Genomic DNA, 12,970 nt, shown 5'->3' with positions numbered 1-12,970 from the left:
AGAGGCTAACAGTCAACTCCACAAATCTTGAGCTTAACAAATACAGCAAAAATTGCCCACAGTTTTATGACACCTGCCCACCCACCTTTTTTTATGATTATATTTTAAGTTGAGAAGGAAGCTAGTTCTATGGTACTGTGTTACCTGGGGCTCACTTCTGCCAAGAAGAACTGGCCCTGGAGCTGCAGGGGGAGGTCACCAGCTGCCCCCATGCCATCTGCAGGCAGCATTACAAAAGCTGGCAAGCAGGCATCGCGCTGCCTGCTGCCAGTTGTGCTCCGGGGATGCCTTGCTTTGACCTCTTGCCCACATGCTCCTTACGGACCTGGCATGTGGCACTCCTGAGCTCGGGATGTCGCGTGGTGGTCACGCCTTTCTCTCACAGTCTTAGCAACCCCAAACCAGTATTTTACAATGCAACTTTCTCCCTTTAGCGAATGATTTTAGAATATAGTAGCTCAGCAGCAATAGTACTGAACTTTAAAAAAAGAAAAAAAAGGTCATTCCTAAATACGTGTCGCGCATGCTGACCCACAGCCGGGGCAGCAGGGGAGGGGAGGCGCTCGGGGGAGGCTGCGGCGGGGCCGGCTGTTGCCCACGGGCACCGAGTGCTGAGCCCGAGGCCGCCGCAGCCCGGGCTGGCAGGCGAGGAGCGGCCGGGGCTGCGGGCGGGGCCGTGCCGTGCCGTGCCGGGGCTCGCAGCCCGCGGGCCGCTGGCGGCACCGGCGGCCGGTAGAGGGCGCAGTCGCGCCGCCCGGGGCTCCGCGCGCCGCTTCCCTCGTCCGCCCCTGCCGTGAGCGCGGCCCGCGCCGCCGCCGCTATGGAGGTCAGCGCGGACACGGGTCAGTGTGTTCCCCCCCGCCGCCCCGCACCTGGGGACCCTCCGGGAGGGGCGGGCGGGCGGGCCGGTGCCTGTGTGCGGCGGGGACGGGCGGCGGCGTGGGTGGCTCTTTCTAAATATAAGACGGCGGTGACGGGAGGGCGGGCCTTGCCGCGCTCCGCAGTTTCTCGCGGCGGTTGGCCTCGGGGAGAGCTGCGGGGAGGAGGGGGCGAAAGAAGAAGGAGAGGAGGAAGAGGGAGGAGGAGCGGGGAGCCGGCCGGCCGGCCCTGTGCCTGTGTGGAGCCGCCGGCGGAGGAGAGGGGCGGGAGGCGGGGAACGGCTGAGGCCGGGCGGCTGCGGCGCGTCTCTCGCCGCCTCCTCTCCCTCCCCAGTTGGCAACATGGCTGCGGCCGCCGCGGCTGCCCAGGACGAGCTCAGTAAGTGGCCGCGGCCCGGGGGGCTCCCGATCGGGCGCCGTCCCCGCGAAGGGCGGGAGGGTGCGGGGCGGCGGTAGGGCCGGGCCGGACCGGGGGCTCTCCTCGGCCCCTGCGACCGGGCCTACCTCCAGGCCCGGCGAGACGGTGACGGCGGCGAGGCCGCGGCCGCCCCGGAGAGCCATGTCGCGGAGCGGAAACCGAGGGCTGCGGCGGCAGGGGCGGCCTTCCCCCGCCCCGGACCCTCCGCGGGCAGGGAGGGCTCGCTGTAGCCTGCCGGGGCCAGCTCCGCCGGCCGGCGGCGTGACCTTGCGGGGCCTCCCCGCCGCCTCGGCGGGGAGGCGGCGGCGGCTCCTGGCCGAGAGGGAGGCCGCGGGGCCGGCAGAGGCCGCGGGGCGCACCCCGCCGCCGGGGAGGGCGGGCAGCGGCGCTCGCCCGGCAGCGCTCGCTCTCCTTTGTTCGATCTCCGCCTCTTGGCCGCAGAACGCGTGTGGAAATGCCGTGTGCGAGGCGTTAGCGGCCCCGCTCCGTGCTGCAGGCGCAGTGCCGTGCCGCGCCGCCGCTACGTGGGCGCATCCCCGGCCGCGTGGGGGGCCCGCACCGCGCTGCCAGCCTGTCACCTCCAGGTCCCTTCTCGGTGCTGTGAGCGACCCGCTCCTCTTTGGACGAGCCTATGAAAGTTTGAAGAACGCCTTTTTCTTTCCCTGCTTTTCCCTGCTGTCTCGGAGCAGAGCTAGTTCTTGGGCAACAGTGAGGAGTTAATGGCAAGATAATGTATGACTCAGCCAAACGAGAGGGCCCTTGGTTGCCCTGAAATAGTACTTGGCAACCACCAGAGAGGAAGGACAGAAGGCATACTTGTAGCATATTTGATTGTGCTGTGGGCTTTCAGCTCTAAGGCGTTTCTGCGTGATATGTCACTTGGCTTTTTTTGTTGGTGGTGGTGCAGGAGTGCTGCTGTGTAAGTAACATCCCCGTTCTGCTCTTCGTTAGATGTTACTGGAACTAGGCCGAGGGAGAACAGGCATACAGTAAATGGTGGGGATGCCCTTATGTCGCCAAAGAACCAGGAGCTCATGGTGGAATGAGAAGGATCTTTCAATTACACCAGTGCTTGAGTCAGAGGACACAAATGCCGAGCTATTTATTCCATTGACAAGTGGGATAAATTGTAATCATGACCGTGAAAGACCTCGCTGTCATCTGAGAGATTCTATTGTCAGTTTTATAATGCTAATGTTATTGTCCTTGGTGAAACCAGTCAGTGAGAGCTCTTGCTTGTAACTCCTTGGCTTTTATCTATGTGTAATCTAGCTTCCCAGCTTCCAAATCTGATCCTGCAAAAAATTAGTCCTTGGCCATGTGCTGGTTGCTACGCAGCCCTTTGTATTAAGCTGCACTGAAAGGACAAATGTCCTTAGATTGAGATTCAGGTTAATAATTACATGATGTCATTCAGGTTATTTGACCACTGTGTCCTTCAGAATTGAGAGGTTTTTATTGGTTTGGTTAGAAATCTTGGGGTGGGGGAAGAATAGATATTTTTTTGGTTGGTTTTTTTTTCCCTGGTACCTCATCTGTCACTGAATAGCAAGTACTTGTAGTCTTAAATGAAAATTAAAGCTAATGGAAAAAGTTTGCCTCTCCTTCTCTACATGATATTACTGAACAGCCTCTGTGTGGGCCTACTGTCTTTTGATACATTTAAACAGTTAAATTTGAGCATATTTGGAAAGAAGTCTGTTCCTTTTAAGGATCATGAGTAGCCCCAAAATAAAAAGAATAGTTACTACTAGTTTTAGATTGGAAAACCAGCTTTCCTTGCCTTATATATACACATGGCTATAGTAAGCTTTGACCTATAGCTCCAGTCAAACACAAACGCATACTGTTTCTTTAAATTCTGTATAAGGTTGCTTACCATTTTAGAGGACAGATTGTTTGAAGGCAGTGTAAGAATGGAGATGTGACAGTTTAAAATGTCACAGGGGCAAAATCGGTAAATTGCCCCTGAAGCTGTGAGAGTTCAGATGCAAGGGAAAGGAAAGTTAATTTTGAGTAAGAATAGTCAGCCACTTGAATGGAGAGCCTAAGCCTGGCATAGTGCAAACGTTTGGATTTCTGTATGCTATTCAAGGTTTTATATAAGCTTTCCTATAAAATGGAAGAATAGGATGAAAGGAGAGAATATATCCCCTTTCCCTCAGTCTTTCACGGCCTTTTTCCGGTCAGATCCTGTGAAATAACCCAGTGACTGCTACTTTTACACGTGCCCCCTTAAGTGATTTGGCTGTAAGCACACAGTGGGTTACTGGTAGAGCCAGGAATAGCACCAGCAAATCCTGACTCACCGTTTGCTGCTGTAATCATACTAGATATATTTTCTCCCAAAGCGTAATACCATTTGAACCAGAATTTGACTCCTATTATAGTAGTGGCACAGTAGATGAGAACTTTATTTTTTATTCTGCATGCAGAATAGTGCAAAAAGAATTGCTTAGCTCTGGAGGGACTGAAGAGTGTCTTTGAGCCTTTGCTTTAGCTGAAACTTGCCCCTAAAACTACCCCTGCCATCCAGGCAGCGAAGTTGAAAACTCCTGTGTCCAGTACTCTTGATTTGGCATAGAGCCTTTTGGAGAAAATGTGGGGGATGCTAGCGTGATTAAATGTTTCTACAGAGTTTAGGTAATGGAGGGGGAGGATTTATTTGATTTGATTAATTTAATTTACTGAAACAGTTCTGGAAATGCTTTAATGTAGCGCTACCACTAATCTGTCAAACAAACACTTTATGGGAAAGTGAAGATAAATTCTGGCGTTGTGCACAGCATTTTGCTAGCCCCATTCTCTGCTCTGTTTTGCAGAGGACTTTGACTCTCTTTTGGTTCCTGGGATGCTTTTGTGGTGATCAGTTAAATTATGAAGTACAGTTAGCTTGACATGTCCTAGCCCCAGTAGTTTCTTGAGTCAGTTTTTGTAAGAACAGTGTGTGTTTTGCTTGATACTCAGCTAGACAAGTTTACATTGCTGAGGGATCTGTGCAGAACAGCTGAGGTACTGTGCACAGTATTTATGAATGCCAGAGGGATCTAATTCTTTATCTTGCATAAAGACGAGGAGAACCTGTGCACGTGAAATGGTGCTTAGCTGAACTGAGAGCAGATTTCTGAGATAGAACGACACGTAGTGAACTAGCTACATCAGTAAGGCAAAACATTCAAAGAGTTCACTTCCATGATTTTAATCAAAAAAAAAAAAAAAAAAAAAAGGAGACACCCTTGCTAACGGAAGGAAAATGTTAAGTTGTTTGTTTATTTACTTCATCCTTTCTGTGTCTTCCTCTCAGTTGTTCTCTTTGGCAAGCTACTGTAATAGCAGAATGGGAAGAAGGGGTGTGTTTCAGTGAGCAGGTTTGGCTTTTGCTCTTGGCTTGGGAGACTGCAAGATCAGTTCTGAAATAACAAGACTTAGAAATCTGTGGCCCTTTTATGGCCAGTGTTGTAGGACTTAGAAGTTTATAAAGCACAAGTTAGAGCCTTGTTCTTACGAATTTTACAAGAAAATCACAGTACACATTGTCTGTGTTTTGAAATATTTCCTTTTTGCATGAGGTGTGGTCTTTAAGCACTGAAAACTATATTCCTCATTGTAGTCTTAGATGGAGACTGGAAAGAACTAGAAGGGAAACATGCATTTTCTGACAGATAGGTAGCTACATTGCCATGGTAACTTGGGGATTTCAAATTCCAAATAAACCATGTCTGTTGACACAAATTGGACACTGCTGCTGATAACAAGGGTACAAAGATATATCTTCTTTTCCTGCCACTTTGGCTCATTTACATACAGTGAAAGGAATTGTGTCTTTATATGCAATGCCCATTATTAAATTCTCCATATTTATGTTCTTCCTTTTGTAAATGCTGCCCCCTCAGCAAGAAAATGCTACAAAAAAATGAAATATTGTGTGAAAATACTACACAGAAGCATGGAAAGAAGTTGTGATTGTACCAAAATACATGAATATCTGTTACAAATTTTGCATGGACTTACTTGTATGTATTTTAAAAATAAATCTACTCACGCAGTTCATTCTTGGTTGGTTTGTTGGTTTTTTTTTTTAAATCCATAGTAAAATGTTGACTGTCATATCTGTGTCACACAAAATGTTTCTAAGACTACATATTAAACGAGACATGATTTCTCAGGTGATTTCCAACACTGTGGGGAAGTCTGACGGACTGTGGCTGGTGCCCAGAATCTGCTTATGAGCTGTGTGCATGGCAGTCATCTTTTTTTCAAGAAACTGCTTCCAGCTTTCATGTTTCTGAAGGGAAACTTGTAAGAGTATCCCCAAAAAGATGAATTCAGTGATGCACTGAAGGGTAGTAATGATTTAATCTTATTTGGGTTATTCTTCCAACACTCCGTGGCAAAGCAAGGAGCTCTCCACAATGGAGCAAATCTAGAAGGCTTGCAACGATCTCCGTGTGCCCTAAGCTTTTCCATTGTTTCTGAAGTGCAAGTTTGCTCTTGTAGTGTTTTTTGTAGAATCCTGCAGGATTGGGCACAGGGTTTTCCAGTTGTTTCTAGTGAAGTCTCCTTCCTTTCCTCCTTTCTCCCTTTCACTTTGACTTTCTTACCAGTGTAAATAAAACAATGGCGAATTCCTACATTGTAATTCCACCCCACCCCCTCCTTTTTTAATTGTATTTGTAAATTCTCTGGACTGCCTTAAAAGTTGGTTCTTTGCCTCTGACAGCATATTGTTCCCCCAGCCCCATGTTCACCAGAGCTGAACTGTGGTAGATTGACTATGGAAGGAATTTTATAAACAAACATAATTAGCTAATGCAGAGGGTGCTATAGGTGGGAACCAATACCAAGGAAATATTACAGTCCTAAATTTGAGATGAGGGTTTAATGTGAGACTGAGGAAGGAGAAGCCTTTGTAAAATCTCAGGTCTCGTAAGTATTGGCTTTATAGGTGGGAATAACGGTGTACTTTACTAAATGCCACGCCTCCCATTACTTCTTTCTTCAGTGCTTCCAAAAACTTTAAAAATACCTTTAACTGGATTACTCAACTAGGAAGTGTGTCATTGCTTGGACTGCATTTTAAGTTCAGTATTGGCTATAAAGACTGAGATGCATAAAGCTTTGTGATTAAAATTCAGTGCTCTTGTTGTCAGGTTGTGGTAAGATTGCTGTAGTAGTCAATTTCAGTTGCTAAACCTTATTTAAAGTGTCTTGTGTAATTTTTTTTTCTATGGTGTATATAGCAAAGCAAGTTAGACCTCTTGCTTCACTTATTTTTGTTATCATATAACCTAGCATTTACCCGTGAAGTTACAACTATGCGGTTTTATAGTTGGCAGTAGGGGCAGTAAAATTAGATGGAGGAGGGTTTGGCTTCATTCTTAAAAAGTTGTGGAGTGCATGCTATGGGAATGTGAGATGGGTTGTGAGCAAACCCTTTGTCTGGTTTGATGTCTGATACACGGTGGTCTGCTCACTGGTGCAGGCTGGGCGCGCAGGCTAGGTGAAGGTGAGGAGAAGAGGCAGGGAAGGGAAGGAGCTTGCCCTGCGCCAGCAAGCGAGTCTGCAACATGCATGGAGGTAGAACACAGTATCGGGCTCCTCTCTTGGACCATTGTGTGTGGTGCTTTAAATCTCAGGGGTTTATGCTTTCCCATAATGAATGTTGTCAGCTTGAGAGATGGTCTTAGTTGTTAGTAGAATAAAAACTGAGCAGAAAATAGTTAGTGTGCGGTACTTGGGAGGGTTTATACCTCTTTGTTTTCCTGTCCCACTGCTGTGGATACAGCCTGCATTGGCAGCACAGGAGAGTGCTCTGACAAACTCCTGAGCAGTTTCTTAACTGCAGCCAGGAGACTAGTCTTGAATTTTCTGGAGTCCTGTCATGCTTATGGTTAAGGGAGGGATACATGATGGCAGCATGGCATTAACTGGCTAGGCAGCAGAGATAATGGGAAAAGTAAATATATGTCACAGGCAGCATAAACAAGTAGGTGGCCTTTTTTCTACTGATATTTTTTTATTATTATTACAATTCTGGTTGCTGCTTATAACAACAGAATAACGGAGGAAGCTGGAAATGGCATAGATGCTGGAAATGTAGCACATTGCTACGCTTCCTGTGGGCATGTGCAGAGTGGTTTCTGTGGCTTTTGGAAGGCGTGTGTCATCCCATGGCTACAACAGATGGCTTCAGAAATGACCACTCGTGTTTCCTCATGCTTGAACCTGATCTGTTACCATGTGAAAGAACATGTTGTTGGCAAGGTTCCTCAGTTGGCTTGCTTGAGGATGGTAGGTCTGCAGTGATCTTCTGGAGTTCTGGGTCTGAGGGGAAAGATTTGGTAATTTCATTCATTTTTTGAGTTACTAGGGCTGCTTGGCATGGTGTAAGCAGTCACCTAATGCAGCTGGGGTCATGAGACACCATGGAGGTCCTTGGGGGGAGGGGGTGTTACCGAAATCTCAGAATGAAGAACTTACCGACACCAATGTGATGTAGATAAGCAGACACTTCTTTATTGACGGCCGGGTGCGTGAGCGAGTCCTCTCACGATCAACGCACGCCAGGTCTCAAAATCAAATACCATATATAGAACTTATTCATACATATTCATTAAGTATTCATACATAATCATAATATTTCCAGTAAATCATTAACATACTCTCCTTCTCTATCCGATTCTGTGCAGTAGAGCTTAGAAAGGTCTAGAAATGGGTCTGGGGTACGATTTGGGTAGGTGGTATGTGAGTCGGTGGTTGCGATCTCCCCCTGCCGGAATTACCTTTTACTAAAGTTCACGGTTTCTTGGCATGCAACTGCAAGCTGTTCCAGTCGACTCTTCCCAATTTCCATTAATCTCATATTCTGACATCTCAATACACTTTCTACATACAGAGGACTGGTCAGATACAAAGAAACCTTTCAAACCCTAAATTATTACCTAAGTTTCAGCAATAATTCCAGCCCATTCTTCTGGCCTTGGTACAGGATGTACAGAGGGTCTCATAGCAGCTTTTACTGAGCAGTTATAAGTTTCCTCAAAATATATTTTTATCCTTCTATATTTCTAGTCTATAAAATAATTCTATAAAATCAAATAATCAATCAAATAAAGTCAATCAATCTTAACTTATTAACAAATGGATAACAGGGGCATGACTTGAAGAGGAAAGTGAAGAGAGAAATTGTTAGGATTAAATTAAAAAAAAATTGGAGTATGAGATAAATGTTGTGAAATTGTAAACTAGCTGAAAGCCTGATTGTTCAATGAAATCTGTCTGAAGCAAGAGATTGACTTGCAAGTCAGTTTGCAATGTAGGTGCTGCAGAATTTCGGCTTGCAATTTCCCTGACAGTAAAATTTCATAGTCCTCTGTCTTTTCAGCTGCCTGTCATATTTGCTGAGCAGAAAATAAGATGTTGGAAGTGATCTGTTTAATCTGCTGTTGGCAGAGGAGGAATGATGCTGTGAGGACTCAGCGCAGGGATAGCACAGACTTTAAAAAAACAGGACAGTAAAGGCTTTTACAGCTACATCACGATAGGTTTGCTGGCTAGAGCTGTATTTGCATTTGAACATCCTTTTTCTTCACTGAGGTTCCAACCATACCCATTCACCTCAATCATTCCCTCTGCCCTCTACCAGTGCTTTTTTCTCTGTTGCCTCTGTATTCTTTTACAGCCAGCCTAGTGATCCTACTCTGCTGAAGGAGGGTTCTCCTTGGTCTCCCTCTAATCTCAGCTTGCAGCAGGTCACTTTAGTTTTAGGGGGAATGATTTACTCCTTGTAGGATGTCTGAAGACCTGTTGTCCCTTCAGAAGCCCTGGGCCTTGCTGCCTGTAGGACTGGCCCGCAGTGCTGCAGTATGGAGAAGAGATGCTCGTGATCCTGTGCACAAGGACTGTTGTCAGCCTGGTGGCTGGGAGTGCTGCTGTGCCAGGGACGTTTTGCTTTGCCTGGTTTAGCTGTTGGGGCAGCTGCATGCTGGCATTTGACATGGGGACTCTCCCATTCTTTTTATAAAGATGTATGGTCATCAGCCCTTGTGCTTGAGCTGCTGACAGAAGGTTTTGGTGTCATCTGTTTCCTTGAAATGATCTTCTGCTAGTTTCCTGAGAAAGCAGATGTAATTCCTCCATGCCCCACTCCTCCTCTTGATCTTGTAGGAATTGCAACTTCTACCTCTTTGCAGATGTTAATTATTTTTTTTTTTTCCCTGTTCCTTCCTGGGTTTGGGGAGGTGACCTGCTGGCTAGAGGAAGCTGTTAGAGGAATTTGATAGAACACTCCAGCAGCTTTGTAATAGGAGCTTTGTGTTTTAAGTTATGGCAATATGTCCAGTGTTTCACGTTTATGATCTTACTCCTATTGATGACAATGCTGTCTTTTGGGAAAAAAGAACAACAAATTTTAACAAATCAGTAACTGAATCAGTCAACATTTGTACTGCTTTGTAAAGATTTCCTGGAAGACCTGAGTGCCATAACAGAAAGTTGTGGGCAGAACAGATTAGTCTGTGTCAAGATGTCCTATGAATACTCCCATGAGTATCAAATTTGTCTGGGAACAATAGTCTCAAGCTTTCAAAGAATTTGTTTCTCACTTTGTAGCTTGTTTCTGGCGCTTTCAAATGTGTGGCCTGTTTATTTGTAGGCAGCTGCCATGATGTGGCTTGCCCCTGGCTTATAACTTGTACTTTGCCTAGACACTTCCCTTTCTGCAATACTAACAGTCTTGCGTTCTGTTGTAAGTGCTTGGTGTTTTTGTTCTGTTGACACAATATCTACAACAATGGGATCTCTGTGCATGACCGGAACTCTGGGTTTAACAAGAATAATAGCAAGAATTGGCCAGATCTTTTTGCCCTCTGATTAACTAGAGGAAATACAGAACATCATGGTCTGAATGCAGATCACAGCAAGCATATTTTCAAAAGTTAGCTGCAAACCTTTGCTATCAAAGCAGAAAGGGCAGGAATGACTTGAGATCCTAACCTTGAGTTTCACTTTTGGAGATATTCTAGCCTCTACTTGAAACACAGTGTGAAGCAAAGAAAACCTTAATTGCTCCTGTCTTTGGTAAGAGTGGTCTCTCTGTAATTGTGGAGACTAGTACTCAAAGCTATCAGACTGGTTTCTGCCATCAACAGTTGGCTCAGTTAATGGTAAAAATACAAGATGGCTCTCTGCTGAGTGCTGTTGAGATGGAAGTACTTTGAGAATCGTGTACAGCATTTCTTACAGGCCTGTTAGGGAATGTTGAGAAAAAGTTGTTTTCTTGCTACAGCAATCTCAAGTTTCAACCAGGTTTTTGTCTTGGTTTTTTGTTGTTTTTCTTTTTTAAACTGCAGATCAGCTTGAGCGTGTGTTCTTGCGTCTTGGCCATGCAGAAACAGACGAGCAGTTACAGAACATTATTTCCAAATTCCTACCCCCTGTTCTCCTCAAGCTGTCCAGCACACAGGAAGGAGTTCGTAAAAAGGTAAGAGTGCCATTTTGAATCATAGAATAGTTTAGGTTGGAAAAGAGCTGTAAGACCTTAGAGTCCAACCGTCGTCAACCCAGGACCACCAAGTCAATTACTAAACAATGTTCCTAAGCGCCACATCTCCCTCCAAATACCTCCAGGGATAGTGACTCAGCTGCTTCTCTGGGCAATTTACTGTAACAGTATGTTCCAGATCAGGGAGAAGGAAATGCCCCAGTGTATCATGGTTTACTGTGCTTGGTTCTTCTCCCTTTTTGAGGAAAAGTTGTTGTGAGCCTGATAGAGAATGGGTTTATCACAGCTATTAGGGCTTAAAGGAAACAGTCACGGCTTGCATCAGCAAGGTTTTTTGCAACTGTGTGGCTTTTGCAGGTTGTGGAGGCTGCATTTGTTTCCACTTGTGACCACCTAGCTGTGAGTTAGCCTGAGACCAAGACTTTCTGCCATAGCAGCGGTTGCTGTGGCTTCCAGGTTAGGGCTGTTGTGCATTCCCCTGACTTACATACGGCACATACGGAGCAAGCTTGCTTCTGTGTGTGAAAGACTCATGAAGACATACTCATCGATGTCGTTCACTTGTCTGATAACAGGAATAGGAGCAAGGACCAAACAATTTTGAAGATGGACTTTGATATCTATCTGAAGGAATTCAGTCCCCTGGTACAGAAGGCAGCTTTATCACAGAATTCATTCAGGTACATATTAAATTCCACCTCCAAAACTGTTTGGTCCTAGCCTGGTTACAGGTTACTCTGTTGTTAATGTGGGTAGGTGTCTTAAGAAGTATGATGCATTTTCAAATGCTAATGACTTTTAAGCACAAATGCCTGGCTTTCTTTCCAGCGCTAATTTTTCCTATTGGACAACAAGGAATGTGCCTGTTTTTCAACTCCAGCCTCAAAATTATGTTAAGGCAATGAAATAAAACAAAAGTGTATGTCTTCTCACATGAGCACTCAGGTGATTGGAAAGCTAATCTAACAATGACTTATGAAGTAGATGAAATAGAATGGAAAGAGAAGGACAGACTCCTTATTGACCCAGTGACTGACTACAGGCAGTGACGGATGTCTGCTGTTCCATGTCATGTCTCCTCTGCAATTATTTTAATGACTTAAAAAAAAACACCACCTAACAACAACGAAAAAGTGTACCAACATAGTTAATTGTCATTTGAAAACTTAAATCATCTTGATTGAGTTGACAATGTAGTCAAAAATGTTGACTTTTCATAGCATATGGGCAAAAAAGAACATCTGTGTGTTGCCAGTAGGCTGCTGAAGGTAGATCAATGCCATTGCTCAAGGACTTCCTTTCACTGAATTTCAGAAGCACAGTGTAGTTCATTCAGTACACCACATGGATTGACTACACATTTTTCACTCTGACTCCCCAGACTAACTTTCTACTCAAGCTTGTACTGCTAACATGGAAAGGGTAACTTAAAATTCCATTTTTCTTCCTGCTGCCTTAACATATTGCTTTGTTGGTCTTATGGGTGCTCTTAATTTTTTGACTGTCAGGTCAGTATTACTGCAGCATTCAGTAATTTGAACCCGATTGTCCTCATATTTTTTCAGATCTAGGATGTAGTCTAGCTATATGGATAAGCTTGCAATGCCTGTACCTTGTTAGTCCATTTACTCTGAAAAAGTAATCCCTCTTCAGGCCACATTTTAACAGATTCAACTCTAGGATTTTTTTTGTTTACCAAATCAGTTACCCTAGCAGTGTCACACAAAGAACTAGTCTGGGGTGAGTTCACTCTGTGGGTTCAGATGTGTTCCAAGAAGCAAGCGATGCACTGGCAGCATTTGTGCCAGACTGGATACTGTGTCGCTTTATGCAACCCATGTGAAGCCAGCAAAACCATAAGAAGCAGTCATACTCAGATGTGCAGACATTTGCCTGATTCAGGTCACATGAGTACTTCTGGATGAGTTCCATAGTGCACTGATCTGATATTAATGATTAGAGAAGCAGGACATGAGCTAAACTCTCACACATACCCAAATCCATCCACGTATTTTTTCACCAGCTACTGTGGGTAACTTGAACAGGTTCCTCAAGCTCTGTTGTAGTTGTGTGTTTCTCTTCCTTCACAAAAAAGTGTGTGCAGACACATTTTTTCCTCTCTAACATAATAGTAATTTGTGACTGCTATTATAATAGTTTTGCAGCAGCAAA

At 45.3% G+C, this 12,970-nt stretch overlaps 1 protein-coding gene across 3 annotated transcripts in view; it reads left to right on the top strand.

Moving 5' to 3' along the window:
* The first annotated feature begins 720 nt into the window (after positions 1–720).
* The window catches only part of ECPAS (Ecm29 proteasome adaptor and scaffold), a 64,663-nt gene continuing 52,413 nt past the window's right edge, over positions 721–12,970 (top strand). Inside the window, exons 1-2 of one of the 3 annotated variants that reach the window (XM_080371821.1) lie at positions 721–842; positions 10,647–10,777. In XM_080371821.1, the coding sequence (XP_080227947.1) occupies positions 821–842; positions 10,647–10,777 (153 nt within the window). In that variant the 5' untranslated portion in view covers positions 721–820. Of the gene's footprint in view, positions 843–916; positions 1,258–10,646; positions 10,778–11,373; positions 11,479–12,970 lie in introns of those variants that run through there. The other 2 variants (XM_080371820.1, XM_080371822.1) reach the window with 2 other exon arrangements.

Source organism: Falco punctatus (genome assembly GCF_963210335.1).
Source record: "Falco punctatus genome assembly, chromosome: Z".
Lineage (NCBI taxonomy): Eukaryota > Metazoa > Chordata > Aves > Falconiformes > Falconidae > Falco > Falco punctatus.
Note: the sequence above shows the minus strand (reverse complement) of the source record. Positions and strands in the feature narration are given on the sequence as shown.